We start from the raw sequence: 26,145 nt of genomic DNA on the forward strand, positions 1-26,145 counted from the left end.
ACATTTGAGACAAGCTTCTGGTGCTTGAGAGGGATGGCTGCAGGACAGGGAAAAAGTGAAAGTACATTTTGGGAAATAGGATCTGAACACAGATACACTGGTTGGGAGGAAGAAGCTTTAGAGAAGCCCAGTATTCACAGAGACAGGACAATTCACAAGGGGTGCGGGAACAGACCAGTGCTATTTAACAAAGCAGGGCAGTATTAGACTTCTTCTACATGGCTCTGATGTGACTGCAACTGGAATATTATATTCAGTTCTGAGCAGGCTTGCCAGCTGAAATACAAACAAATGGAAACAAAAGATGCATAACTAAAAATATCTAGACAATGAGGAACTGGTTTAGAAGCCAAAATTAAAAAGACTAAAGATGCATAACCATGGCTAGGAGATGATTATCACCCACTTCCCAAAGGAACTGCTACTTTTTCAGCTTTGGTTTGACAGGGGCGTGTTCCCTGTTTTAATAACATTCTTGTATACATTTGTAGCATTATAGGACGTCTTGTCTTTAGCTAAGACTTGGCCAGTTCTTGTTATCCCTTCCCTGGAGGTCTTGTTTTCCCAAACACTCAATTTTTGCTGCTGCCTCCTGAACCCCTTTTTTAAAAAAAAGATACAAACAGATAGATATGCAGTGTGAGGCAGAATATGTAACTCCAACTAGCACGTATGGGGCTAAGCAGAGAGACCAAATCATCGGTGAGGTTTCTAAATGCAGTGCAATGTGAGTGCAAGAAGGCTATTTACCTAAAGCAGGGAGCGAAACATCAGTGCCTATGCTAACTGAGCAAAAACTGCACTACAGTGCCTATTATAGTGATGCCCAAAGACATACAATCAGGCCTCCTCAATCCCATGAACACCGTTAGGTTAACAGACCTGGTTAAATATAGTGCAGGGACTCCCAGCCTATGGGCTGGGATCCAAACATATGTCACCATTAGATTTTCTAAGGGTCACCGGCTAAGCAGCTCTAAGCTACATGTAGCTCTTTAAGGAGCCATTTGCACTCCTCTCGCTGTGCCTGCTCACTCCAACTCCTAGTCCCTGCTCTGCTGCGCTGAAATGGAACTCTATGTAAGTGTTTTAATGGACAACAGTAGGGATCAAGACATTAAACCAATTAAATTGAGTCCTATTTAAGCGTGGCAGGGCTGGGAACCGCTGGCGTTGCAGGTGGGGGGAAGGGAGCAGGAGGGCTGGGGGGAGCTTGCACAGAGGAGGCGTGGTAGCCTGGTGAAGGAGCAACTGTGGCACGGCATGGAGCTTGTGTGAGGTGGGGGGGCAGTTTGAGGCTGAGAGGGGTTTAAGATGGGGGGGCGTGTATTTTTCCCAGGAAGGTTTCACCTTCCTCCCTCCCCCATTTTGAATTGCCTTGGGTCAGAAAGTCTTACTGAATTGTCGAAACAGGTCCCCATCTTGAAGAGGTTCGAAACAGCTGGTATAGCAAGAGAGTGTTGACTATGTTTTTGCTACCTACCTCTGCTTGCTGTATTTCTTTGTGATTCAGCAAGGAATGAACAAGGTACAAATTAAACTGTGTTATCTGGGAGATAAGGGACTTCTCCAATCAAACCACTAGAAAATTTTATTGACAAAACCCATGGAACATCTACTCACAACATGTGTTTTGTGAACGGTCAGTTGACAAAACTTAGCACTTCTACCAACAGCGTTCTGCCTCTCCACGATAAGGAATAATACCTTTGTCAACAGTTCTCGTCAACAGAAAAGCCATGTAGATGCTTGAGGGGTCCTGTGTCAACAGACAGGGCTTCCAGTTCACTGGGCAGCCATGTTTGCTGAGCTTCCAGTGGGTCAATCTGTCGAGTGTGGCCGGGCAGTTTGGCTGCTCTCTGTCAACAGAGTGGATTGCTCTTTCTATCCACTTGTGTGTGTGGATGTGATCTGTCAACAGAAGTGTGTGAAATTACATGGTGACTCCTAAGTGAATGGCCATGCTCAGGCATGTTAGGGTGAATTGCATGAGCACTTGAACAATGTGGTGAGGTACATGGGATGGAGGCAGCATCCAGAGACCCTTTTAAAATGTTATAGAGAAATATGCCTCAGTACAAAAGGGCTAAAACACTAACCCCAGGGCAAGAACTGAGGAACCACGTGAATTGGGCAAATCTAAACCAGTTAGCACCGGAATTTACTGAATTGCTTACAGCCTGTATTATCAGCAGTATGGGGCTTCAGCAGCCACATCGCCCCAGTCTAAAACTGACAAACAGGAAAAACCTATACAGGAAAGACCCATGGCACCAGCTGCGTACCTTAAAAGGAAAAAAATAAGTATGAGATGTATTGTTGTGTAAAATGGGGAGGGGGGCTGAGAGGGGCTGCAGGCGAAGAGAAGCAGAAGCAACCAGGATGTGATGTGTCAGGCCTTGGGTGGAGCCAGCAAACGGCAGGACCATAAAAGGGGGCAACAATGTAAGGAGGAGGAGGAACTCCCGAATCCTGGACGCTCTCTGCGACAAGGCTTGGTCACCCTCCACCGCTCCTCCCGCCTGCTCACAAGTTAGATAGAGTAGGGCGCGAATACCTATCAGTACTGTGAAAATCTGTATTAGCTGTATAGCTAGCTCAAACAACATGATGCAACAGTGTGTCTTACTCCTATATCTGCTTAACTATGTAAGTAAATGCTCTCGTTAATTCTGTTTGTATCCTGCCCTGTGGGAAGTCTGTCTATATGTTGATGTGTTTATGTTTTACTTTCATGAGCCTGTAAGGGTCACGTGTAAGGCTGAGGCAAAGACACCCCAGAACCCCCAAAAGGGCTTTGACCCAATGACCGGGAAGTTCTGAAAGCAAGCTGCCTCAGCTGGGAAGCGTGATCCACTGAACCTCTGTGTTCTACAGGACAGAGCATTGTTTGTGTCTGTATGTCACACCCTCCTATTAACCCTTAAGTAGTCCTACCCCTGAAACTCGAAACTCACACTTCTTGGAGAAAGACTTGTTAGGAATTGGGATAGATAACAGCTCTTAGAAATTGGGATAGATAACAGCCCATGAATTCCACCAACCCATGGGCTGTTTTAGATAACTACTGGGAGTTAGAAAAACCCCCGGGGGTGCTTCTCTTTCTGGGGGGTGCAATCCTATTCCTCCCGTTAGTAGTGTGGTGTAAGCCATGGTTATAACTACACCAGTTTCATAATAGCAAAATCAATCTCAGTGGTGCGGGTCACCACCGAGAAGCAGCCCTCCTTTTTTCCCCAGTTGAACAGTTCACTCACCTCCACCCTTATCTAGGACTTGGAGCACAGCATATTTGCTCCTCAAGAAGTTTTGCCCGAAGATCTCTTCCGACAGTAACTTCTGTCAACAGATCTCTGTAGCGTAGACGTAGCCCTTGTGCGCACACAGTATACATGTTTAAAAATCTCCTGTCTTAACATGCTGTCATAGGCTACAAAGGCACAGAAGGAAATGTTAATGTGACACTAGCTCTATAGGCCTAGAACTAAACTATAGTATACCAACAAAACTGAATTTAGATAGAGTCCTATAAGTTATTACACTTCTATGTCCACATTCTCTGTGACAGCAATGACATACACCATGCAGAACACCACAGCATCTCAGGGTGGGTTACCAGTACAGTAAAACCATTACACATAAAACGTGGAATTTTCAAAAGCACTCATTATTGGCCTAGCTCTGGTCCCGTTAAAAATCAATGTGAATTTTATTACTGACTGGGGAAAAACAAACATCGGAAGACAGAGAGGGTGGGCTCTAGATATCACTGTAGATTTTGCCGAGCCTAAACAAATTGTGCCCACTTTGTGACATATGAAGGGGGCATGGAGACTACACATTATCCATTATACACATTATCCTGAGGAGATGGCTTGTCAGGGATGAGCTGCTGATGCAGCATTCTTGAAGGATACAATCAGAACGGGGCTGGTTCCTTTCTTGGTTATCTTTTCAACTATGAAGATTCAGCCTTCATAAAAGAAATGAAGGCATCGCTGTTCTGTTAATCCGGCTTTACAGAAAAGCATAAACTCAACCATCAGTGAAAAGTGTGCCGCAATTTAAATTGAATCTGGAACTCTCTCATCTGGCAATATCCATAATCCAGCATGATTTTAGTTAGCCAGATGACCACTTACATAGGTGTGGTCCCATAACCTTTGTTTATAGCTACCAGTCCTGGCTCTCAGTGTTCTGTGATGTTATTTATCTGTAATTTGCCCCTAAATGTCTTCTAAGAGCCCAGTAAGCAGTGGAAGTTTCTAATGTGTTGGGCAATATTGACCTCCCATGGTCGGGCAAATTCTCTCGTCTGCCGCTGGTCAGGTCCTGAGGGAGCCAGACGAGAGTGGTTTATAAGCAGGCTACAGTTTCAACCTCTAATGTTGTGGGTGGCCAAGCGTTACCATTTGCTGTGCTTGCAATTATGTGTGAGTGCAATTTTGTGCTTGAACATTTAGAGGCCATTGCTGAAAATCAGGCCTAAAATGTACATTTTATATGAGATATGTATAATGAGGGTGAATTTAATACTTTGAAAACCTGAATTTTTTCCATCTTTCGGCAATTGTTTTATATGTAAACATGTTTTGTATATAATATTTATTAATTTTTAAAAAGTACTTAGTACACAGATTTCTGTAAAAAAATTTATTGTCCATATAAAAGTGCCAAAATATCCACCAACACTGTAATCTAGTTCAACAACCAGCTTAATCTAGTAATCAAAATTGCAAGCATCTTTATTCACATTTTTAAAACTGAATTCCTGTCACATGTTTCCACAGTAACCCGAGTCCCTAGAAAGTGGGAAATTTGCATTCCGGTTGGCTGCTGTAGTCCATATGTCCAAGTTCATATAGGCACGGAATGGATTAAACCTTGGGTAATACTCCTGCTTACACATAACTGCCTGGTTCTCAACATGAGCTGAGTGTTGACCAGGGGCACTCACTGGGCAGCAGTTTTCATAGACATCACTCTGAGGTGCCCAGATGGAACCAAAAAGTCCAGACATTGGCGACAAGCTTCTGGCACTTGAGAGGTAGGGCTGCAGGACAAGAAAACACATCAGGGCCAAAGTGCAAGGTAGTTAAGTCTGGGGAAACATGAATCTGAAAATACATAACTACATGGGAAAAAGAAGCCTCAGAAGCAGGGGATCATACAGCCAGAAAATCAGAAAGGCGTTTACAGATGACATGGCTGCAAAAAAAGATCCATGTAGTTTTGGGTGGGAAGTGCAAAGGCATTTCACTAAACTGGTTGGTATTAGCCTTCATCTGTATGGCTCTGAGGTGACCACAACTGGAGTACTATATTCAGTTCTGATTAGGCTTACCATTCCAGAAAAAAACACACAGAGATGAAGAAAAGTTAGAGAAGACTAATAAAGAAATATAAGGGAGACGAGAGACTGATTTAAGAGGCAAGACAGAAAGACAATGTGCAAGCTTGGCTAAGAGACGGTTAATGGAGGGCTATGGTATCATGCTATATAACACTACTGGAAGGCTGAAATCACTCAGGACAGAGAAGAAATACTTAAAGTGGAATACAATACTGTAACTAGGGGTCATGGGATGAAAATAAAGAGAATTTTTAGAAAGACTATCAGAAAAACCTGACAGTGGCTACGTCTACACGTGAAGCCTACATCGAAGTAGCCTATTTCGATGTGGCGACATCGAAATAGGCTATTTCGATGAATAACGTCTACACGTCCTCCAGGGCTGGCAACGTCGATGTTCAACATCGAAATAGGCGCAGTGAGGGAACGTCTACACGCCACAGTAGCACACATCGAAATAAGGGTGCCAGGCACAGCTGCAGACAGGGTCACAGGGCGGACTCAACAGCCAGCCGCTCCCTTAAAGGGCCCCTCCCAGACACACTTGCACTAAACAGCACAAGATACACAGAGCCGACAACGAGTTGCAGACCCTGTGCATGCAGCATGAATCCCCCGCTGCAGCAGCAGCAGCCAGAAGCCCTGGGCTACGGGCTGCTGCACACGGTGACCATAGAGCCCCGCACAGGCTGGAGAGGCAGCGTCTCTCAAGCCCCCAGCTGATGGCTGCCATGGAGGACCCCACAATTTCGACGTTGCGGGACACGGATCGTCTACACAGTCCCTACTTCGACGTTGAACGTCGAAGTAGGGCGCTATTCCGATCCCCTCATGAGGTTAGCGACTTCGACGTCTCGCTGCCTAACGTCAAAGTTAACTTCGAAATAGCACCCGACGCGTGTAGCCGCGACGGGCGCTATTTCGAAGTTAGTGCCGCTACTTCGAAGTAGCGTGCACGTGTAGACACAGCTAATGAGATGTATTAGCTTTGGAGCACTATGCCAACAGCAGTGATAGAAGCCTTAGAACTGTTCAAACCAGCTTGAACATCAACACTAAGAAACGTATTGTAGGGAAAATCCTGTTCTGCCAGGAAAATAGACAGTTACCTGATCGGTTTTTCCAGTCTCAACCTTCTGTGAGTCCAGAATATATTTAGATAACATACAGAATTAATGTCCCTCTCTTCCCCCCTCCAAATTTCTATCATTTCTTCCATTCTTCCATCCCCTGCCCCACTGTATCCAGTATGAACATGTACTGTTGATATCATCTCTTGCTTTCACTGATAAGATTTGTCTGTTTAACTCTCATTCCCTTTGTAAACACACACAAAATATTTTCCAAGTGTCAGGTTTCCCTCCTAGCACAGAGGAAGGTGATCATGTCTAAAGACAACACTACAATGCACCGAACTATGGGACTGAAATTAACTTGTTCCATCTCTTGCCATTTACCTGCTACATTTTTCTCTTTGGAGACAAGCACAGAAGGGCCAAAGCAAGTGCTCAGAGATTCATGCACAAATCTAGCTGAAGTCAGTTTGAGCGGCATGCCTGTATCTCACAGCACAGTTTGTGGATGTCATCACCAGAGCACCAGGGCCACTGCGCAAGCTACTGTACAATTTCTGACTTCCTTTTTGAGTTTTTAACTTCACATTTGTTTTTGTTATGAGCACGTCTTGGTTCTATCCCCCACAGAAACCTGTTTTTTGTAGAGGGAGGTAGAAAGAAAGAAATGAAAGGAGAGGGGTAAACCGATTACTTAAATCCAACAGGCACATTTTCATTCTCAAGGGCCTCAATACAATTTTTCAGTACAATAACCCAACAGAAACTTGGCTAAATTTCAGTGACCTACTATGAATAACACTAACAAAATCAGTATCAAACACCACAACATACTGCAAAGAAAGGAGGAGAGAAAACACACATATTAATGAGGAAGAGGAAGAAGTGAAACAGAAAGGTAGCTGGCAGGTACTTCAGGAGCACAGAAGGCCAACACCTAGCGACAGAAATACTCACTGAAGAGTTGACATAACTCGCTGGTTCCCAAGTTGGAGGCATGTTGGGTGGAGCGCTCCAGGTAGACTGACAATTGTGATTGATGAAGGCGGTAGTTTGCACTTCTGCAGGACATGGGAACCCATTGGGGTAATTCAGGTTTTCTGCAATGGAGGAGAGATGGAGAACAAAATTAAACTTTTGCATTATAAATGATATTAAACTTCCTGCATGAGAGGCTGTATTGTCCCAGAAAGAGAGACATTAAAACCGCTAGTTGGTTTTTATTAATCCAAGGTGGCTTCCCAGCAAAACAGCACTTACCTCTTGGTAACACTGACCTATTTCTGTGCATTTCTCAAACCTACAATCTAAACAGGACCATTTCTTATTATTTGCTACTATGGGGGCCATTAGCCAATTGCTGGCAAAGGGCATGGGAGAAGGCTACATAAAATCCTCCTTTAGCCACAATACAAAAAGAGCATGGACAACTTTAAGAAAAGCTTCCTCATCCTTCCCTACCCATATGCCTCAGGCCTAAAATCCCAAGAGACAACTGTGATTCAGAATCCTGCACTCTTGCAGGTTCAGTTTTAAATGTACCCTGGCAAGCAGTACAATATCCCAGGTAACTGAATGGGCGTCATATTCAAAATTACTCATGCCCTGGGGAAAAAAACTGGCCCCAAGAGACATTCTGCTGCATATCCTAGTGTATGGTGTTCTGTCCTAGGGTACACAATCTGTTGGGATTTCTACTTCGAGAAACCTGGTCTCTGCAACGCTTTTGTAAGTTGTCTCGTCATTTCTCACATGCACATACAACATATGTAGGGTTACTATATTTGAACTTTCAAAAAAAGAGGGCATACCTGAGAGGGAGTATATGTGTATCAGTATCTACCAACTCACATTGTATTAATGTACTACATATACTATATCACAAGTTATAAGTTCAACTATGGCAGCCTTAGCATATATCACTGTGCAGTAATGCGTCTAGAAAATTTACAGTTGAGTAAACAATTGCTCAAAAGTTTACATACAAATACATTTCAGGATATTAATAGATTTGCTTCAGCTCCCTTGTTGTTCGCCAATAAGTACCAGCACAGTTGAGGTCTGAGATTTATTTAAAGGCAACAGAGAGCTGTGAGTGGGGTGCAGAGAAGGAACGGTAAAAAGAGCATTCTGGACCTGATTAGTCACAATAGCAGAAAACTGATGCAAGATCAAAATCAGGTCTTTAGGAAACTCTGTAAACCAGAGCTGAGCTGGAAGAGCTGGTTAAAACTCATTCAAGTGGCTCCAAATCAGGATCTTAACTAGGGGTAGCAGGGGAGGAGAAAGAGAGTCTGAAAACCCCTAACCTCGAGAGGAATGAGGATGTGGCATGTGGCACTAAAAGAGAGATCTGGTTTGTGTTCCTAGAGCTGCCAAAAAATAAATTATTTAAACACCTCAGTGCTTCAGGTCCCCCACTGGGAAACAGATGTAACAGCACTTTCCTCCTCTCATCCTTCGTCTGTCTTGTACATTTACATTATGAATTTTTCGGGGGCAGGGACTCTCTTTTATCTGTACCTCGCCCAACAGGTGCCTGACATCCCTTGGGGTCTCTAGGCACTGTGTAATACACGCCCATGACAATAACAAATCCCTTCTAGTCCATTTTACGCCCCGCCCCCCATCCCCCCCAAAAAAAGAAGAGAATGCTCAGCTCTTTAACAATCAAGGGAAAAAATTCATTAATGACCTGGCTTTTCAAAGAAATGAGAGTTTTGTACCACTCTTACCTTCTGGGAAAGCACTGTATTCATTCATCTCCAATGGGCAGTACATGCTGGGCAACTGGGTATCACATGACACATTCCAGTCAATGAAGCTAATACAATAAAATCAAACAACAAATCAAAATACTGTCCCAAGTTTTTGAAAATATCACAGTTGAAACACACTTTCAAGGTCCTGTAAAGCTATTAGAGGTCAACTGCCTGTAATAAGTGACTGCACTTCAAACACAGTAACTACATATTAATACAAAATGGTTATTACCAGCAATAGCACAGTGTTAAAATCTGGCTAATTCTTACAGTGAACATGTTTTAATCTTTTTCCCTCATGAGATGGAAGAACAGACCAGCGGCTAAAATACAGGGCTGGTAGGTAAGCTATCCAAGATTGTTTCTACATCTACCCCACACTTCCTGTCCTAATTAAGCAAGACTCAGTTTTGCCACCAGTGAAAAAAAAGAAATTATGTTCCTACCATATAAATGTCGAGAGGCTTTATTAAGAAATACTGATACAAAGCAATCCAAGTTTTCTTTTTTATTTAAAGTGCTACAGAAACGACACACTTAACGTGGAACAGCATTTTATTTTGTTTAGTTAAAGTTTTTCTGAATCCTTACACTGGTGTTATAGTCTCAGAGAGGTAGCCGTGTTAGTCTGTATCTTCCCAAAACAAAAACAAAAAGCAGTTCTGTAGCACCTTAAAAAGACTAACAGTATTATTTATTAGGTGATGAGCTTTCATGGGAAAAGCTACTTCTTCAGATCTGGAGAATAAATGATAACAGAGAGAAAAAGAACTGGTAGGAAACAAACAAACAAACAAACAAAACCGAGGAACAGGCTAGATGAGGGGAGAGAAAAAAAAACTCTGCAAGCTTCTGGAAGTGGGTTGTCTGTCATTACTGCAAATATCAAAGGTGGAGAAATTGTCCTTGTAATATATAAGACAGTTGAGCTCTTTGATGAGCCCATGGTGATTGGAAGTCATTTTCCAGTTTCATATCTATTTAGATATCTCCCTTTGTAATCTGGTGTTAAAATCTTTGTTTTAAAACACAGACCATTAAGTGGTTAATAGTGTGTCTGCCAAGTCGTTATAGTCAAGGATATCTCAATGTTTCCATTCATGACTGATTAAAAAAATAGGGATTTCAGCCTTGTTTCCTTCAAATCACAAGTTGTCCTTTCATAAAAATACTTACTTGAAACTATTATTGTATTAATATTCAAAAAAAATTTTAAGTCTTTCAAGAGGTTTTCCAAGAGCAGCTCTTAAAGATATAGCAAAAAGTATGCAAACACTTCTAGATACAAATATGAAGAGCCACATGGGCTCAAGATAGGTTAAGGCAGGTAAAACAATTTTACTTTGAAGCTGCCAATATGCATACATGACAATGAGTGTTATAACATCCAGGCTGTAATACACATATATGTAATTGTTACAACATCTATGTAATAAGCTCCCATGAGATACTTAAAAGCGAATAATTTTACATGTTTCCCATGTATAATTGATTAAATAACCAAAATTATGACAAGGGCCTTTCAAAACAATGCAATTCAGGATGACAGCTGCCCCTTGCTCTGCCTAAGGATTATAGCATCAAAATACAGATTGAGCCAGCAACATCCATGGGTCCAGAGTCCATCAGTAGAGGGCCAAAACTGATTTCCCAATGTATGTCAAATTCCCACAGGTGCCAGAGCCAGGAGGTCCAACCGATACTAATTACTACTGTTTCTCATCAGGGCTGTAGTTTGCTGACATAGCAGGTTTAAAATCACATTACTGTGCAGCTTTAATTCAAAAGTGCATTGGTTGGGGACACAGAAGTCTTCTGATATTGCATTTGACCATTTTTGTTGAAGGGAAGAGCCAATGGTATTCTGCATCTTGAAGATGATGCAGTAAGATGCAGTATCTTTATCCCTAGCCTTCAGACAACTGGCACCACAAAGTACACAATTTTTTCTTGCACTTTACAAGTTGGAGATACATTTGTGACAGAAATTATCTTTCCTGCCTGAAGTTTACAGCTGCAGGAAACTCAATACCCTCAAGTTATGTGAACATCTGAATAAGGCAACCCAGACCAAACTTTTTTCTTTTTCCAGCCTGTGAATATCTGATCCGGTCATTCATGAATCCTTTTTATTTATTTGTCACGCCATTTAATATGTGTAAAGATAATATATACTACAGAATACACCCTCCCAGGACAGAATTTGTAACTATAGCAACAGGAAAACATACATGAATACACAAAAGAGAAATTAAAAACTTTCCAATAACTATTTGCTTATATTTGAGAGAAATATGAAATTTTGAAATAGCTACATACAAATAAGGAAGTTGATCAATTTGTAGTTACAATATTAATACCATGTTCTGAAAGTTAACAAACAGCTATAAATAACAGGTCTACAATAAGAGTCTTGCTTGGTAGGTCTGAACATGCAGCTATACCACGGAAACTGTTTAAACTGCAAGTTTAAGAAATATTGCACAATAAGCTCAGGTGCATTCATGCTCTTAAGATTGTAGGCTGAACAATGCATTACCAAAAAGAAACAAAAACAAAGAAACAAACAAAAGAACCTAACCCCCCAGGGAAAAAATAACTTGCCTATTGTGAACAGAAGGGGCTTCCTGGATCATGCATGGTACCTTATTCTCAAGGTTATAATTTAAGCTATTTGTCAGACAGACTGGTTGAGCAGGCCACAAATCTCCCGTAGGATAAAGACCTAGAAAGGCAAACAGATCTTGAGTGCAGTATATAAAATGCAACAGAACAGAAATAGGTGATTTATCAAAACGTAATACTGTGGTGACACCTGATTCTCAGATCCAGAGTAAAACATTGCATATAAATAGAAATAATCCAGCCAGAGACCTCGCCTTACAATTTTCATTTCAGTTTTGTACCTATCCCTCCCTCCTCCTATAGTACGACACCTGAACCTCTTTAATCCAGCAACGAGGTACTTACTTATCACCCTGTTCTTGGGGGTGCTCATGGCTCCCATTGCTTCACTGTGCAGTCATTTCCCCAGCTGCGGGGGGTGCGAGACGATGGCAGCACAGGGATCAAGAGTGGAGAGAGCAACTGCCTCCTCCCACTGCAAGGCAGAGCCTGCACCTTGCCTGGATCTGGTCCATGAGGCTCGGGGAGCCAATGCTGGCATTTTAGCTACATGGGGTCCAAATTAGAGATTAAGGAGTTCAAGTGTATTTGAAACCAAAAAGAAGGGCGCCCCAAAAGGAGGGGGGGAGGGAAAACCTCACTAAAAAGTCCAAGACAGATAAACTATTACAGCTGAAATAAATTTACTCAATGGACCTAGGCCAATTTATACCAGCTGAGCATCAGACTCAGGATGGCATTGTATGTTTCTAGATGAAAAACCGTATGGAAGAATGCACTGACAAATGCTCGCTTTTGATGGAACTTGCTGTGCAGATGAAAACAAAATCAGACACGTTTCTATTGGTTTCAAAAAAACAGACTGAAGTGGATTCTGAAATTCAAGATAGCGAAAGCAATGATTCCTACGAAAACTGCATGTGCTGTTGCAATTCCATCAGTGATCAGACCTGGTATGTGTACCTTTCATCATGGGAGGATGTATTACATGAAAAAAGAGTCCCCTCCCAAGATTCTTTTCACAGCTGAATGTGAAACGGAGTACATGTTTTTGCATTAGAACGTCTCCTCAGGAGGAGGTTTTAGTTTGAACAGAACTCATGCTGCTAGAAGCAATGAAAACTAGAACTATAAGTGCACATATTTCTTAAACAGAAAAAGATGTGAAAAAGGACATGAGAGCAAACTTCACATTTCCTCTCTGATCTATAATTCTAAGTCTACAAGCCCTAATTTTATTCACAATCTTTTAATTCACAATTGATATTAATCCCACCACCCAAATGTACATTACTTCCCCTTGAAATGCAGACAAATGAAAACAAGCACATATTTAGGGTCCCAAACAATCACATCATTCATTGTTCATTTTGGAGGGAGTAAGGTCAAAAAGCCTGGGGACTTTGTATCAGTCATGACTGTGGAAATTAGGAAAGGTGTATCTGATGGCATAAACCATGTCCCAACTCCACTTGAGGTAAGAAGTCAGTTCTTTTGTCCTCCCAGTCATGCTGATACTGTTTAGATGTTACTCTTTAAATGTTTGGGTGTTTAGCTTATGCAAAGCAAGATAACAGTAAGGAAAGAATTGTGGAAGTGGGAAATGACAGCCGAATCCTGCCTTTATTCAGTGAGAATACCATGAGCAAAGTCTGGGCAGGTAGAGATAACAAAGAAAATCTTCTCTGTGTCCTTTCAGACATCAGGAAGTTTTAAAAAATTCAAATACTCAGCAACAGAACAGAGCAGTATGACAGTAAAGTCCATGTAAGCTAAGATACGTTGTGTAATACGTGTGTTCTACTGCACAAACAATGGCATCAAGTCTGCTACTGAAAAAGTAACTAACCTTTATTTTTGTCAGGATCTCCAGTTACATCAGTGAAGTTGGGACATACAGTTTCTGGATACTGGGAGACATTATTTATGTTGCTCCTGAATGAAGACAAAAGGACTTTTTAAAATTTTCAATTATCAACATTAAAAATGCCTTAGTGATTCTTCTCCTAGAAAAGAAAATTCAGTGAGTTTTATAGGGCTTTTTTTTTTTGATGAAGTTTTACTGATGGACGTCTCCAGAATGCAAGCTACTGAATGGCATGGCGGGACACACACAACTGGTGATTCTCGACATTGTGTCTTTTTGCTCCACAAATTAAGCTTTTCCTTTGCCTATTCTCCTTACTCTGAGCTATCAAATACCTCTCATTCACAATATTTCAGCAATTATTATAAGTGGCAAACAAGTAAATACTAATTATTTCAAACTCATATAGCAGCCAAATTTTATTTGTCAAACATTTTGATCATCTGAAAAACTAGAACCCTGCCAATCTGCAGATATCTGTTTTATAACCATGGGTATCTACATCTGCTGATGGGGCTGTGAATAGCCACAGCTCATTTTTTCTGGATATGAATGTAGATTCACATTTTGTATCTTGTACCCTGCAAATCTGCAGTTATTTGCTTTACATATACATATCATTTATGCACACAATTTTAAACCTACATAGGGCTCTCTCTCTAACATATTCCATATTTTAATGTGCATGTATTCAGATATTCCATATATATCTAATTTCACAGGAACACATATGCTGCATCTACACTATAGTCCTCTTTCAAAAGAGGAATGCAAATGAGAGAAATTGAAAATGCAAATGAAGTGCTGATTTACAAAGCTCATGCTTCATTTGCATAATCTCATCTGATCACTTTTTTCAAAAGAGTTTCTTTTTGGGGGAAAAAAGCTGTGTAGATGGTGTTAAATCAAACAAAAAAACACCACCCCCTTTTCAAAAGAAGCCGTATGCCTGAAACAATAAGGTTTACAGAGTTCTTTCGCAAAAGGGTGGGGGCTTCTGAATGAACCCTATCAACACTGCTTTCTTTTTATATTCTTTTTTCAAAAAAATCTCTTCTGAAAAAGCAATCAGATGAGATTATGCAAACAATGCACAAGATTTGTAAATCAGTGCTTCATTTGCATTTTCCATATCCCTCATTTGCATTCCTCTTTTGAAAGAGGAACGTAACGTAGACGTAGCCATCCTGTATCGAGGCTGAATAAGAGCGTTGTTCCTAGTTTCAGGCTGAGATTAAACTGGGATGAGCTTTATCTATTACTGATTGCTAAACATAAGAGGTTCACCCACATTTTTAAAAACAATAGGTCAGCTTTCCAAATACTTTACTACAGAAATTTACTTGTTAGATTAATGTCACCTGCAGACATTAAGAGGAATAAAAAGCTCTACTCATTGAGAGATCAACTTTTCCTTTTTGGGCATGACATCTCTTACGGTCTGTGAGATTTAGGGCTGTACCTCTCTTGCTGTAAATATCAGACTATTTCCAGTTTATTGTTGGAGCTATGGGGTTTCTACCATGCCCCTTGATACTGCTATACGAGGTGCGTATTTCTGGAGATGCACCGAAATACTCTGTTCTTAAGGTGGAATCGATTCTGGCAGCTAAATCCCATTTGTCTCAAACTGGGAGTGAACTGAAGGACCAGGTAGCTAAAACTAGAGCCTGCAAGTATTACAGAAAGGGGGAGGATACATAAGAGAAAGAAAAGAAACCACTTTCAAGTTATTTCAGGAGAGCTTGATTCTCATAAAAGAACCCCATCAACTTAAAAGATGCATGTTTGTCTTACTTTTTCTTACCTTTAAATTTGCACCAAGAACTACTAAAATGGAAAGGTAATACAGAAAAAATAACTTCCTTATTTTTTCTTATGCGTCCCATCTTTCCACTGCATAATAGGCAATGTTTCCCTACCATTTGTGTGGGTCTTTTCATACAGCTACAGGGATGATAAAAACATTTTCAATGCTCAGAAAACAGGAGTGTGCCACTACAAAAATTAGCATAGAAAATCGTAAGTAGATGCAGGACCTAAAGTGAGCTTTCTAAAAACTGACAATATTTCAAGTTGATGGAGTTTCTTTAATATGTTACTGGGGTAGACTTAACAAAAATTTACCTTGTATTGCAGATGTTATGAGACAGATTTAAAGTGATGGGAGTTTCAGTTGGAAAATCATTTTGTGAAATATTCTCCCCTAAATAAAACAATGATTGTGTGAATCAAAAGATTTCGAAAACAGAAACATATATACAATATACTTAATAGTGGTGTGTATGAACTTACTTCTCAGTACGGAACATTAATACCAGCACTTACCATTTCAGAATATATTTATCAAATATATTTATTTGTAAACTACATCTATACAGTCGTCACATATTAAAAGCACAGTCCCTCTTTACAGCTAGCTAAGAGGAGGGCCTGACATGTTCCCCTGTTACATTCTGGACCCTGGATGTGGAAAAGTTTGACAAACACTATTCTAACAAAAGAATGAGTTGTTCTGTGGTGTCAGACTTCATGGAAAAAATATATTTATGCACAGTCTTCTAGGAAATGTTCACCTTAAAAAATGCTCACCTAATAAATTATTTAGTCTTTGAAGTGCTACTTAACTGCTTTTTTGCTTTGATAGTATATAGACTAGCACGGCTTTCTCTCTGTTACCTTAAAAATGGTTATTGCTAAAATATAATGTTAAATTATGCTTTCCTCTGTGTTTGAAGAGAGTTACACCACACTATAAAAACACAGAAAATTGAGAGACAATTCATCTCAACAGCACGGAAGTGCAGAATTTTTCCTGACTCTGAAGCTGGGTTTATTTTTGTGCAGATACCATATTCATATTATTCAATATAGTATTTAAGAGATAAGACACTTATTATTCCATGTCACTAGAGAACATTCAGTATATTTTAAAATGCTTAATGCTGCAACAAGCTAACTCTTAATATTATTGTTGCTAAGGATTTTCGCCATTTTCCATAGTTGCATCTTGTGGTGTTTGTGATGTGTTTTGGGCTTTTTTGTCATATACATCTGCTGTATTGCCATGTACAAGCACATGATTCTGAGGTATTTCTGTAATTTTTTGACAAGTTGTCCATCTGTGCTCTTTCTTAAATACCCATAAACAAAGGTCTTGATAGATAGATTGATTTCAAACACCACAACATATATATTCCACATGTAACAATACTCTAAAGGTAAGAACTGAATTAATATGTGGGCGGTGTTAGGAGCTCTCAGTTCTGCAGTCTTCCCAAACTGACTACTACAGCTTCCTTAATTCCTAGACCGGAGCTTTTTCAGTTCACTTTCTTGTCCACAGTTTCTCTTCCCCCTTGTGTGTTCTGTGTTGATGGCTCTTTCTCTACTTTCTCTGGTGCTTTTATTCTCCCATGTTTTAGTTCGCATTTGGATTTTTATTGCCCCTGCCTGGTGTTAGAAGTGATCATGCTTCAAATAATGCAGCAGTTCCTCTATGGTCTGTGAAGCACTTGCAGGTAATTGGCACAGAAAGGGCTGACCACATGGTATATACTCTCTTCCCAGTTTCAGGCTGCTTATGCAAGTGCCCAAGCCCTTCAACATAAAGAAGAGTCTAGAGATTTGCAGAAGAAGCTAGAAACAAAAGAGGAAGGAAGGGATGAATTGGCAGACAAACTGCTTCTAACTAGGGGACTGCTGCTAAAGAAGAGGACGGGAAACAGGACCTCTCCTCAGCAATCAGAGCCACCAGTGAAGGTGGAGGTTCAGATCAAGAGGAATATCTGGAGGAGAAGGGAATGAAGTGTCTGGGAACCAGGGATAAGAAAGACAGTGCTGGGCAGCACAAAAAGCTGCTCAGGGAAAAAGTTTGGAAGTTCTGGGGAAGTAAAGAGTGTACATGAGCAAGCAGAGAGCAGAACAGAAATGAAAGAACAACACAGACGATACAAATGCACATTTCAGAACAGACCTAATTCTTGAGTGTAAGCAACTTCAGTACACTCCTAACACCACTGTCCCATGGAGAGAACAATAGTTAGTTACCAGGCACTGTCATGTGTGGAGGAGGGCTATGGGAAGTTTCTATGAAGACACTGTAATGCTCTGAAAGAGTTCATGCTATGTGCAAACAGTAGCAGGCTTGGTCATAGCTACACCAAAGACTCACTTTGCTCCCCCTCCACTTTACCTTCTCACTCTTTTACCTCAGCTTTTGTTTAAGAAGTGTTTCTCTCCGACACGCCCCCTTCCTTTACGCAGAGCCTAAGCATCCTTTCCGTAGCCCTTTCGCTTGCATTCACTCCTCCCCTGCTCCCCCCAGGACAAGGTCACCAGTGTCTGTAAACATCCACTTCTAATGTAATTCTGTGATGCTCTCATTGTGTAATTTGTATCAGAGGAGTAGCTGTGTTACTCTGTGTTGGCAAAAACAACGAGAAGCGCTGTGGCACCCTATAGACTAACAGATTTATTGGAGCATAACATGCAGCTGATGAAGTGGGTCTTTGCCCACAAAAGCTTATGCTCCAATAAATCTGTTAGTCTATAAAGTGCCACAGGACTTCTTGTTTTTATTGTACAATTTGTTTCAAATCTCAGGGACTTTTCTTTGTGGGAAACCAAATCACTCAACATGGTGGAATACAAAATTCCAAAAGCCTGAACACTCACTTCAGCAACGTGGCTCTTCAATGCCCCCCATAACACAGAAGAGAGTTGCATCACAAGGAGAAACCCTGGGCATGTTATTTTCTTGTATCTTTATTCACTCATGGCAATTAGAACTTCTATAGCAATTTAGGGTGAGACGGTAGAAGACTTATGCTTTTTTCCTCACTGCCACCTGCTGATGGGTTCCATCCAGCAAGGAACAGCCTCTGTTTGCTTCAGTGTCTCTATTTGTGAAATTAAGATGATAATACACTGACAACCTCGTAAGATATTTTCAATCACTGGCTATAGATGTACAAAATACTATTATACTTCACCCAGCCACCTGGAAGTGATTTGCTAACATAAACAAATGAAACCGAACAACACTCCTGAAGGTTCACCAGGCAAGTGTCGTTTGATACATATTACAGAGGCAAATACTGAGGTCCACGCTGGCCATGATCACACAGTGAATCAGTGGCAGAACTAGGAAGAAGACAGGAGTGCTAACATCCAGTTCCTTGATCTAATAAAGAAAGGTTACTCACCGTAGTAACGGTGGTTCTTCGAGATGTGCCCCCGTGGGTGCTCCACATTAGGTGTCGGGCTCGCCCGGCGCCGCAGATCGGATCTTCCAAGCAGTTTCTGACGGACCGCGCATGCACCAGTGCGCGCCGCTCCCTTGCGCACTCCTGGCCACGTGCACAATCCGGTCCCTGCCAGTTCCTTGACCAACCGCCTCGGATGCTCCTGCAAAACACTAAACAGAGATCCGAAGCGGGGAGGATGGGCGGGTAGTGGAGCACCCACGGGGACACATCTCAAAGAACCACCGTTACTACGGTGAGTAACCTTTCTTTCTTCTTCGAGTGTCCCCGTGGGTGCTCCACATTAGGTGACTACCCAGCAGTAACCCAAGATAGGAGGTGGGTAATCGGATTATGTGCAGCTTGTCCCCGAGAGGACCGCTGTCGAGAGACGGGTATCCTCTTGGAATACCCTGTGAAGGGCGTAATGTTTGGCGAAGGTGTCATAGGATGACCAGGTCGCCACTCTGCAAATGTCTTTTAGCGCAACGCCCTTGAAAAAGGCTGTTGATGCCACCACCGCCCTAGTGGAATGAGCCCTAGTGGAATGGGCGTGGCCAGTAAAGGAGTCTTTTTGAGTTCGTAGCACATTTTTATGCAGGATACGATGTGCTTCGAGATTCTCTGCGAAGAGAGACCTTCTCCTTTCGATTTGGGAGCGAGAAAGACTAGGAGTCTATCCGTTTTCCGGAAAGACTTGGTCCTGTCTATATAGAAGGCTAGCGCCCTCCTCACGTCCAAGAGGTGTAGGCGCGCCTCTTTGTTAGAGTTATGAGGCTTTGGATAAAACGAGGGTAAAACGATAGGTTCGTTAATGTGAAACTCAGAAGAAACTTTAGGAACAAAGTCTGGATGCAGCCGTATGGTTACCGCCCCCTTGGAAAAAACAGTGCAGGGTGGCGTTGCCATAACTGCCGCAAGCTCCCTCACCCTGCGAGCTGACGTGATTGCGAGAAGAAAGGTTGTCTTTATCGTAAGGAGGCAGAGGGAAACCGTGGCCAAAGGCTCGAACGGTGGTCCCGTTAGCACATTAAGCACCAGGTCCAAGCTCCACGAAGGTGGAAGTGGTTTCCGAGGGGGGTATAGGTTTACCAACCCTTTGAGGAACCTGGTAACCATGGGATGGGCGAACACCGTGTGCCCTTCCTCTTCGTGTCTGAACGCCGAAATGGTGGCAAGGTGGACCTTGAACGAGGATAGCGAGAGTCCTCCTCTCTTGAGGTCCAATAAATACTCTAATATTACAGGTATAGGCACCGAAAGGGGGGCCAGCTGTTTGGTAGAACACCATGCCGTGAAGCGAGTCCATTTCTGCTTCTAGGTCTTCCTGGTGGAAGTCCTCCTGCTACTTTCTAGGACTTGTTGCACTCCCTCCGTACATGTGCTCTCTAGGGAGCTGAGCCATGGATTAACCACGCTTGTAGTCGCAGGCCTTGGGGATGCGGATGCACTATGGACCCCTGGGCTTGCGTGAGCAGATCTGGCGCCACCGGAAGGAGCATCAGTGGACGGTCCGACATGCACAGGAGTAGGGGGAACCATTGCTGTCGATCCCACGTTGGGACTATCGGGATCATTCGGGCTCCTTCCCTCCTGGCTTTCTGCAAGACTTTGTGGATCAGCACTGTGGGAGGAAAAGCGTAAAGCAGGGGGCCCCTCCAGGAGAACACGAATGCGTCCCCCAGGGACCCCTGTCCCAGTCCTGCCCTGGAGCAAAATCGTGGGCACTTCTTGTTGTGTTGAGTGGCAAACAGGTCTCTCTGGGGAAAACCCCATGCGTGAAAAATCGGTCGTAGCAGATCGGGACGGATCTGCCACTCGTGCGTGAGTGCGAAACGGCTGCTCAGCTGGCCTGCCTTCACATTGTGAGCGCCTGGTAAGTACGAGGCTTTCAAGGTTATATTGTTGGCGATGCACCAGTTCCATAACCGGACTGCTTCCGCACATAAGGCACGGGACCGAGCTCCTCCTTGCCGGTTTATATAAAACATGGTGGAGGTATTGTCTGTACTGATCCCGACAACTTTGCCTTGTATATGGTCTCGAAAGTGTCTGCAGGCGTTGAACACTGCTCTGAGCTCCAGTATATTTATGTGCAGTGACTGCTCCGTGGAGGACCACAGCCCTTGAGTCACCTCTTCGCCCATGTGTGCTCCCCACCCTATGAGGGAGGCATCTATAGTAAGAAAAACCGATATTTGTGGTTGGTGGAAGGGTACCCCTGTTAGCATGTTCTTGGTGTTTACCCACCATTGCAGGGATTTGCGCACCTCTGCTGTGGGTGACACCACCCTGTGAACAGTGTGTGCTGCCGGTTTGTATACGCTCGCCAGCCAATGCTGCATGCTTCGCATGTGTAACCTGGCGTTCTGTACTACGAACGTCGCTGCTGCCATGTGGCCCAGCAGTTGTAAGCACGTCAGGACTGGCACCATAGGGCTGAAGGTGATGACTTGCACGAGGGAGCCGATGGCCCGAAAGCGAGTCTCTGGTAGATACACTCTCGCTGTAATAGAATTTATGCGTGCCCCTATGAACTCTATGTCCTGTGTGGGGTCTATCTTTGATTTTGCCAGATTGATGACCAGGCCCAGCGAAGAGAACGTGCCTGCTGTGACGCGTATCATGCGTAGTACCTCCTCCTTCGAGGCCCCTTTCAGTAGGCAGTCATCCAGATACAGGAATATAAATACCCCCTGTCTGTGCAGGTAGGCTGACACCACTGCCAAGGTCTTGGTGAAGACTCTGGGGGCCGAGGAGAGGCCAAACGGTAGGACCTTGTATTGAAAATGTTCTTTGCCTACCATGAACCGGAGGAATCGTCGGTGAGCCGGATGGATAGTTATGTGAAAATACGCGTCTTGTAAGTCGAGGGCTGCGAACCAATCTCCATCGTCTAGTGCCATAAGGATGGAGGCGATTGTGATCATCCGAAAGCGTTGCTTGCGCAGGTAGCGGTTGAGGCCTCGAAGATCTAAGATGGGCCTCCAGCCTCCTGCCTTTTTCTCCGTGAGGAAGTACCTCGAGTAGAACCCTTTCCCTTGCAGTTGCTCTGGCACTCTTTCCACTGCCCCTATGAGCATGAGATGGTCTACCTCCTGCTTGAGCCTCGCTACGTGGGAGGCCTCCTGGAGGTGGGGCCTGGGTGGAGGTCGTGGCGGTGGGAGCGACTGGAAGGGGATTGCGTACCCCGTGGCTATGATCTCCAGCACCCATTTGTCTGTGGTGATCCTTTGCCACTGGTCGTAGAATGGTCGGAGGCGATGGTGGAATAACCGCTTCGGATGACCTTGTGCGATGGTAGTGATGGCGCAGCCCTGGATCTGTGTGTCAAACTTGTGGCCTTTGGCCCTGCCCCGAGGACGCACGGCTCTGTTGGGAACGTCGCCTGGGAGTTCTGTACTGCTGGTGCTGTTGATGTCGCCCTTGCTCTTAACCCCTGTGGTACTGGGGACGCTGTTGCTGGTACTGGTACCGTCTCTGTTGAGGGTAGTACTTTTTCTTTCTGTATGGAGGAGTGTAAATCCCCAGGGTCCTAAGTGTGGCTCTTGAATCTTTACTGGAATGAAGGACCGAGTCAGTTGATTCAGCAAACAGCTTCTGCGAGTCGAAGGGAAGATTGACTATCTTTGCCTGCAGATCCCTCGGTATACCCGAAGTCTGGAGCCAGGACTCCCTTCGCATCACCACTGCCGTAGCTGTGGAGCATGCTGCTGTGTCCGCAACATCCAGGGCGATCTGAATTCCCATCCTCGAGGCCGCGTAGCCTTCTTGCACCATGGCCTTGAGCACCGGTTTCTTGTCCTCTAGAAGTGAGTCCATGAGGGAGGTTAGCCTAGTGTAGTTGTCGAAATTATGGTTCGCTAGATGCGCTGCGTAATTTGCCATTCGCAACAGTAGACTGCAGGAGGAGTAGACCTTTCTGCCGAACAGCTCTAGCTTCTTGGCATCTTTGTCTGTTCCCCCTGTCTTAAATTGAGATGTCTTTGATCTTTGTTGCGACGACTCCACCACCAAGGAATTTGGTTATGGGTGGCTGAACAGGAACTCCATGCCCTTCGCCGGCACGAAGTATTTCTTATCCGCTCTCTTGTGGACAGGCGGAATAGTCGCAGGGGTCTGCCATATCATAGTGGCGGACTCCAAGATTGCTTCATCAAGCGGTATTGCTATTTTGGAGGAGGCCGGAGGTCTCAGATTTTTGAGGCGCTTATGGTGTTTCTCTTGCACCTCTGCTGTCTGGATGCCTTGCGTGAAGGCCACCCTCTTAAACAGCTCTTGAAACTGTTTGAGATCGTCCGGAGGATGGACGTCCCCTGGGGCCGTAGCCTCGTCTGGGGAGGAGAGCGAGGAACCACTAGGGTACGCCTCTCTGGACCCTTCCGGTTCCTGTTGGTGATGGTACATCCGCTCGCTGGAAGCTTGCAAGGGAAAATCTCGGGGTTCCATAACCAGTTCCCCCTGAGTTACTTGAGTCTCTGTCCCCGTTCGCGATTGCCCTCGGGGATACGGGACCGTCTGTGGGGATCTTTCCCTGGTAGATTGCTGGTGGTGTCTATGCCCCGCGTGATAGGGGCGACCATGGCAGCATGGGCACTGTTCTTGGGAAGGTGACCTAGACCACTCCCTTGGTGCATACCCTCTGCGTCTGGGGGAGCGAGATCATCGAGAGACCTGGGACACTGGAGAGAGTGATTTGTGATAGTACTCCAGCGGCTCAAACCCCAGGAAGGGTGAAGGTGGTCCCAGCCAGGGTGAGGCTGGTTGTAAAAATGGAGACGGGGGCTCCGGGTAGGCTAGGGGGGACCCCTGCCTTCTAGTTGGAGTCTGCAGCATGAGCAGAGGGCTGAAAGCAACTCTGCAGCCCTGTCTGGAGAGGGGCTGCGGTGCCTTGTTTTGTGTGCAGCCTTCCCCCTCCCTTGAGGGGGTAGCTCCGCCCCCTGACGTGTAGGGGATCTCGGCCCCATCCGCGCCGTGCTCGGCACGCTTATGGGCGGTGCCTCACGGGCGGTGTCCTCCGGTGCCTGCAGGCTGCGAGCCTGCACGCTCTGCATCACCGGTTCCCCGGGGGTCAGTGCCGCTGCTTGCGGTGCCGCCGGTACCAGCGCTTGTTTAGCCGCCGCCCTGCCTGCGGTGCGGGGCAGCTGTTTGATTATCGGAGGCTGAGCCGCCATCACGTGGCTCTCCGTGCCACCGCCGATCAGCTGTTGCTGTGGCTGGGGGCTGTGAGCTCCTCCCGTCCTGCTCGCTGTTGCTGCCGGCAGGGATCGGGCTGGGGAGACTTTCCTCCGTTTTTGCGCTGATGGGGTGAGGGAGGCGGCTTTCCTTTTATGGGCCCCGGAGGGTCCCTCCTGCTGCGGCCGCTCCGGCACGTCTGGCTGGAGGGCCTTGTCGAAGAGCAGCATTTTAAGCCGCATCTCCCTGTCCTTCCTTGCTCTGGCTGTTAATTTTGCACAGAAGGAGCATTTCTGCGTGACATGGGACTCCCCCAGGCACCTTATGCAGTGACTGTGCCCATCAAACGCTGGCATTGCCTCTCGGCAAGACTCACATTTCTTGAATCCTGAAGAGGACATTGTTGGTGAGTCTTTCAGTTGTTAATGGGGTACTTAGCACCTTCTCTGTGCTGTTTTCCCCCTCTCTAATAGCCTGCCACAGCAGGAGGGCTAATGGCCCTAGGCTCCTGGCCTCCGGTGCTCCGCTTGTTACTAGGACTGGACTGAATGCCGTCCCGCTTGTTTCTTTTTCTTTCTTTCTTTTTTTTTTTTTTGAAAATAACAACTGGCTAACTTAACAGTAGCCTAAGAACTTGAAAACTTTAAAGAAAAACAGTTAAAACCATTGAATATGCTAACTTGGCCGTAGCCTAGTCGGATTCCGTCTGCAGCCGACGGCGGTTAAGAGCAACTGGCGGGGACCGGATCGCGCACGTGGCCAGGAGCGCGCAAGGGAGCGGCGCGGTCCGGCAGAAACTGCTTGGAAGATCCAATCTGCGGCGCCGGGCGAGCCCAACACCTAATGTGGAGCACCCACAGGGACACTCGAAGAAGAACTAAAAGGCCCTGCCTCTCTTTGTTAGTACACAACTGAACTAAATAACTATGATTAGACTGCAAAAGGGTCAAATCAATTTGGAAGGATTCAAAGATGGTGAAGAGTTGCTTCTCCGTAGTAGACTTCTAGGCTCAAAACTGGGCTTTGCCTCCAAAATGTGGTCCCACATGTTCTTCTTAAAATCTATCTGAAGCATTTATGAAAATCTTACTTTGCCACCTATGTAGTACACTAACCAAGTTTGGAGAATGAGTATCATGTTGCGGATCAGGCAGAAACAACTTGTGATTTTATGTGAAAATTCTATGTTCAATAACCTTAGACAGATTATTACCCCACATAATGTAACTGTATAATGCTAGTTCATGAACTTTAAAAAATACATATAATACTGCCTAGTTCACTGCCTATAAGAGTCCTTGTTTGCCAGGGGTCTTTCTGCTTTCCACGTTCCTAAGCAGCAGCACATCTGTGAACATGAGAACATCTTTAAGTTCAAGGATCCCCACATTAGAATTACCGCCAATGCACAGGAACTACTACAGGTCAAAGAAAGCAGTTGGAGATAGTATCATGGCAACCTGAAATCACTGGTGTATTCACCATTAGAGAACTTGCAAAATGATTACATGTTTTAGCCACATAAAAGTAAGAGACCATTTCCCCTCCCCCCCATCCGTTTCCCTCTTCCCAGTGAAGGAGCACAAAAGGTGTACATATTACTGGAGGCCACTAGATGCCTGGACTAGAGCACTGGGGAGCAATGAATGAATTCTGAACTTTTCTAATGTTTATAAGGAATTCTCCAAGCAATAAGTTTTCATGTTGACACACTCAAGTAGTACAGTTTTAGACACAGGAAAGATCTCAGCATGTGTGCAGGTCAGATATATCATCCCTGGTTCATTTCAAACTTATACTACTGTAATGATGATGGAACAACAAATACAGCATTTCCGCATCTTGGAGTTTTTGACTGTAGAAATTTTATTTTTAGATTGCTTGGCTACGCCCAGTGAACCATGAGTGGATGAATGCAAACCCCGCTTTTCTGTTAGATGTACACATGACGTACATTGTATTAAACAGGATGTGCACTTTCAGAACTGAATGCCAACTGTAAATAAATTATCAGCTGGCCCCTCACTTTGTAGAACACTACCAT

At 44.2% G+C, this 26,145-nt stretch overlaps 1 protein-coding gene across 4 annotated transcripts in view; it reads right to left on the reverse strand.

Annotated features, from left to right (window-relative positions):
- Positions 1-4,644: 4,644 nt before the first annotated feature.
- TMEM131L (transmembrane 131 like) overlaps positions 4,645-26,145 on the reverse strand; it is a 164,146-nt gene continuing 142,645 nt past the window's right edge. For 3 of the 4 annotated variants that reach the window (XM_074993153.1, XM_074993152.1, XM_074993151.1), the window contains 6 exons: positions 15,808-15,886; positions 13,663-13,748; positions 11,793-11,913; positions 9,162-9,250; positions 7,384-7,526; positions 4,645-5,053 (listed from right to left, as the gene is read on the reverse strand). In XM_074993153.1, the coding sequence (XP_074849254.1) occupies positions 4,775-5,053; positions 7,384-7,526; positions 9,162-9,250; positions 11,793-11,913; positions 13,663-13,748; positions 15,808-15,886 (797 nt within the window). In that variant the 3' untranslated portion in view covers positions 4,645-4,774. Of the gene's footprint in view, positions 5,054-7,383; positions 7,527-9,161; positions 9,251-11,792; positions 11,914-13,662; positions 13,749-14,813; positions 15,628-15,807; positions 15,887-26,145 lie in introns of those variants that run through there. The other variant, XM_074993154.1, reaches the window with a different exon arrangement.

This window comes from Carettochelys insculpta, chromosome 4 (assembly GCF_033958435.1).
Source record: "Carettochelys insculpta isolate YL-2023 chromosome 4, ASM3395843v1, whole genome shotgun sequence".
NCBI classification, from domain to species: Eukaryota; Metazoa; Chordata; order Testudines; family Carettochelyidae; genus Carettochelys; species Carettochelys insculpta.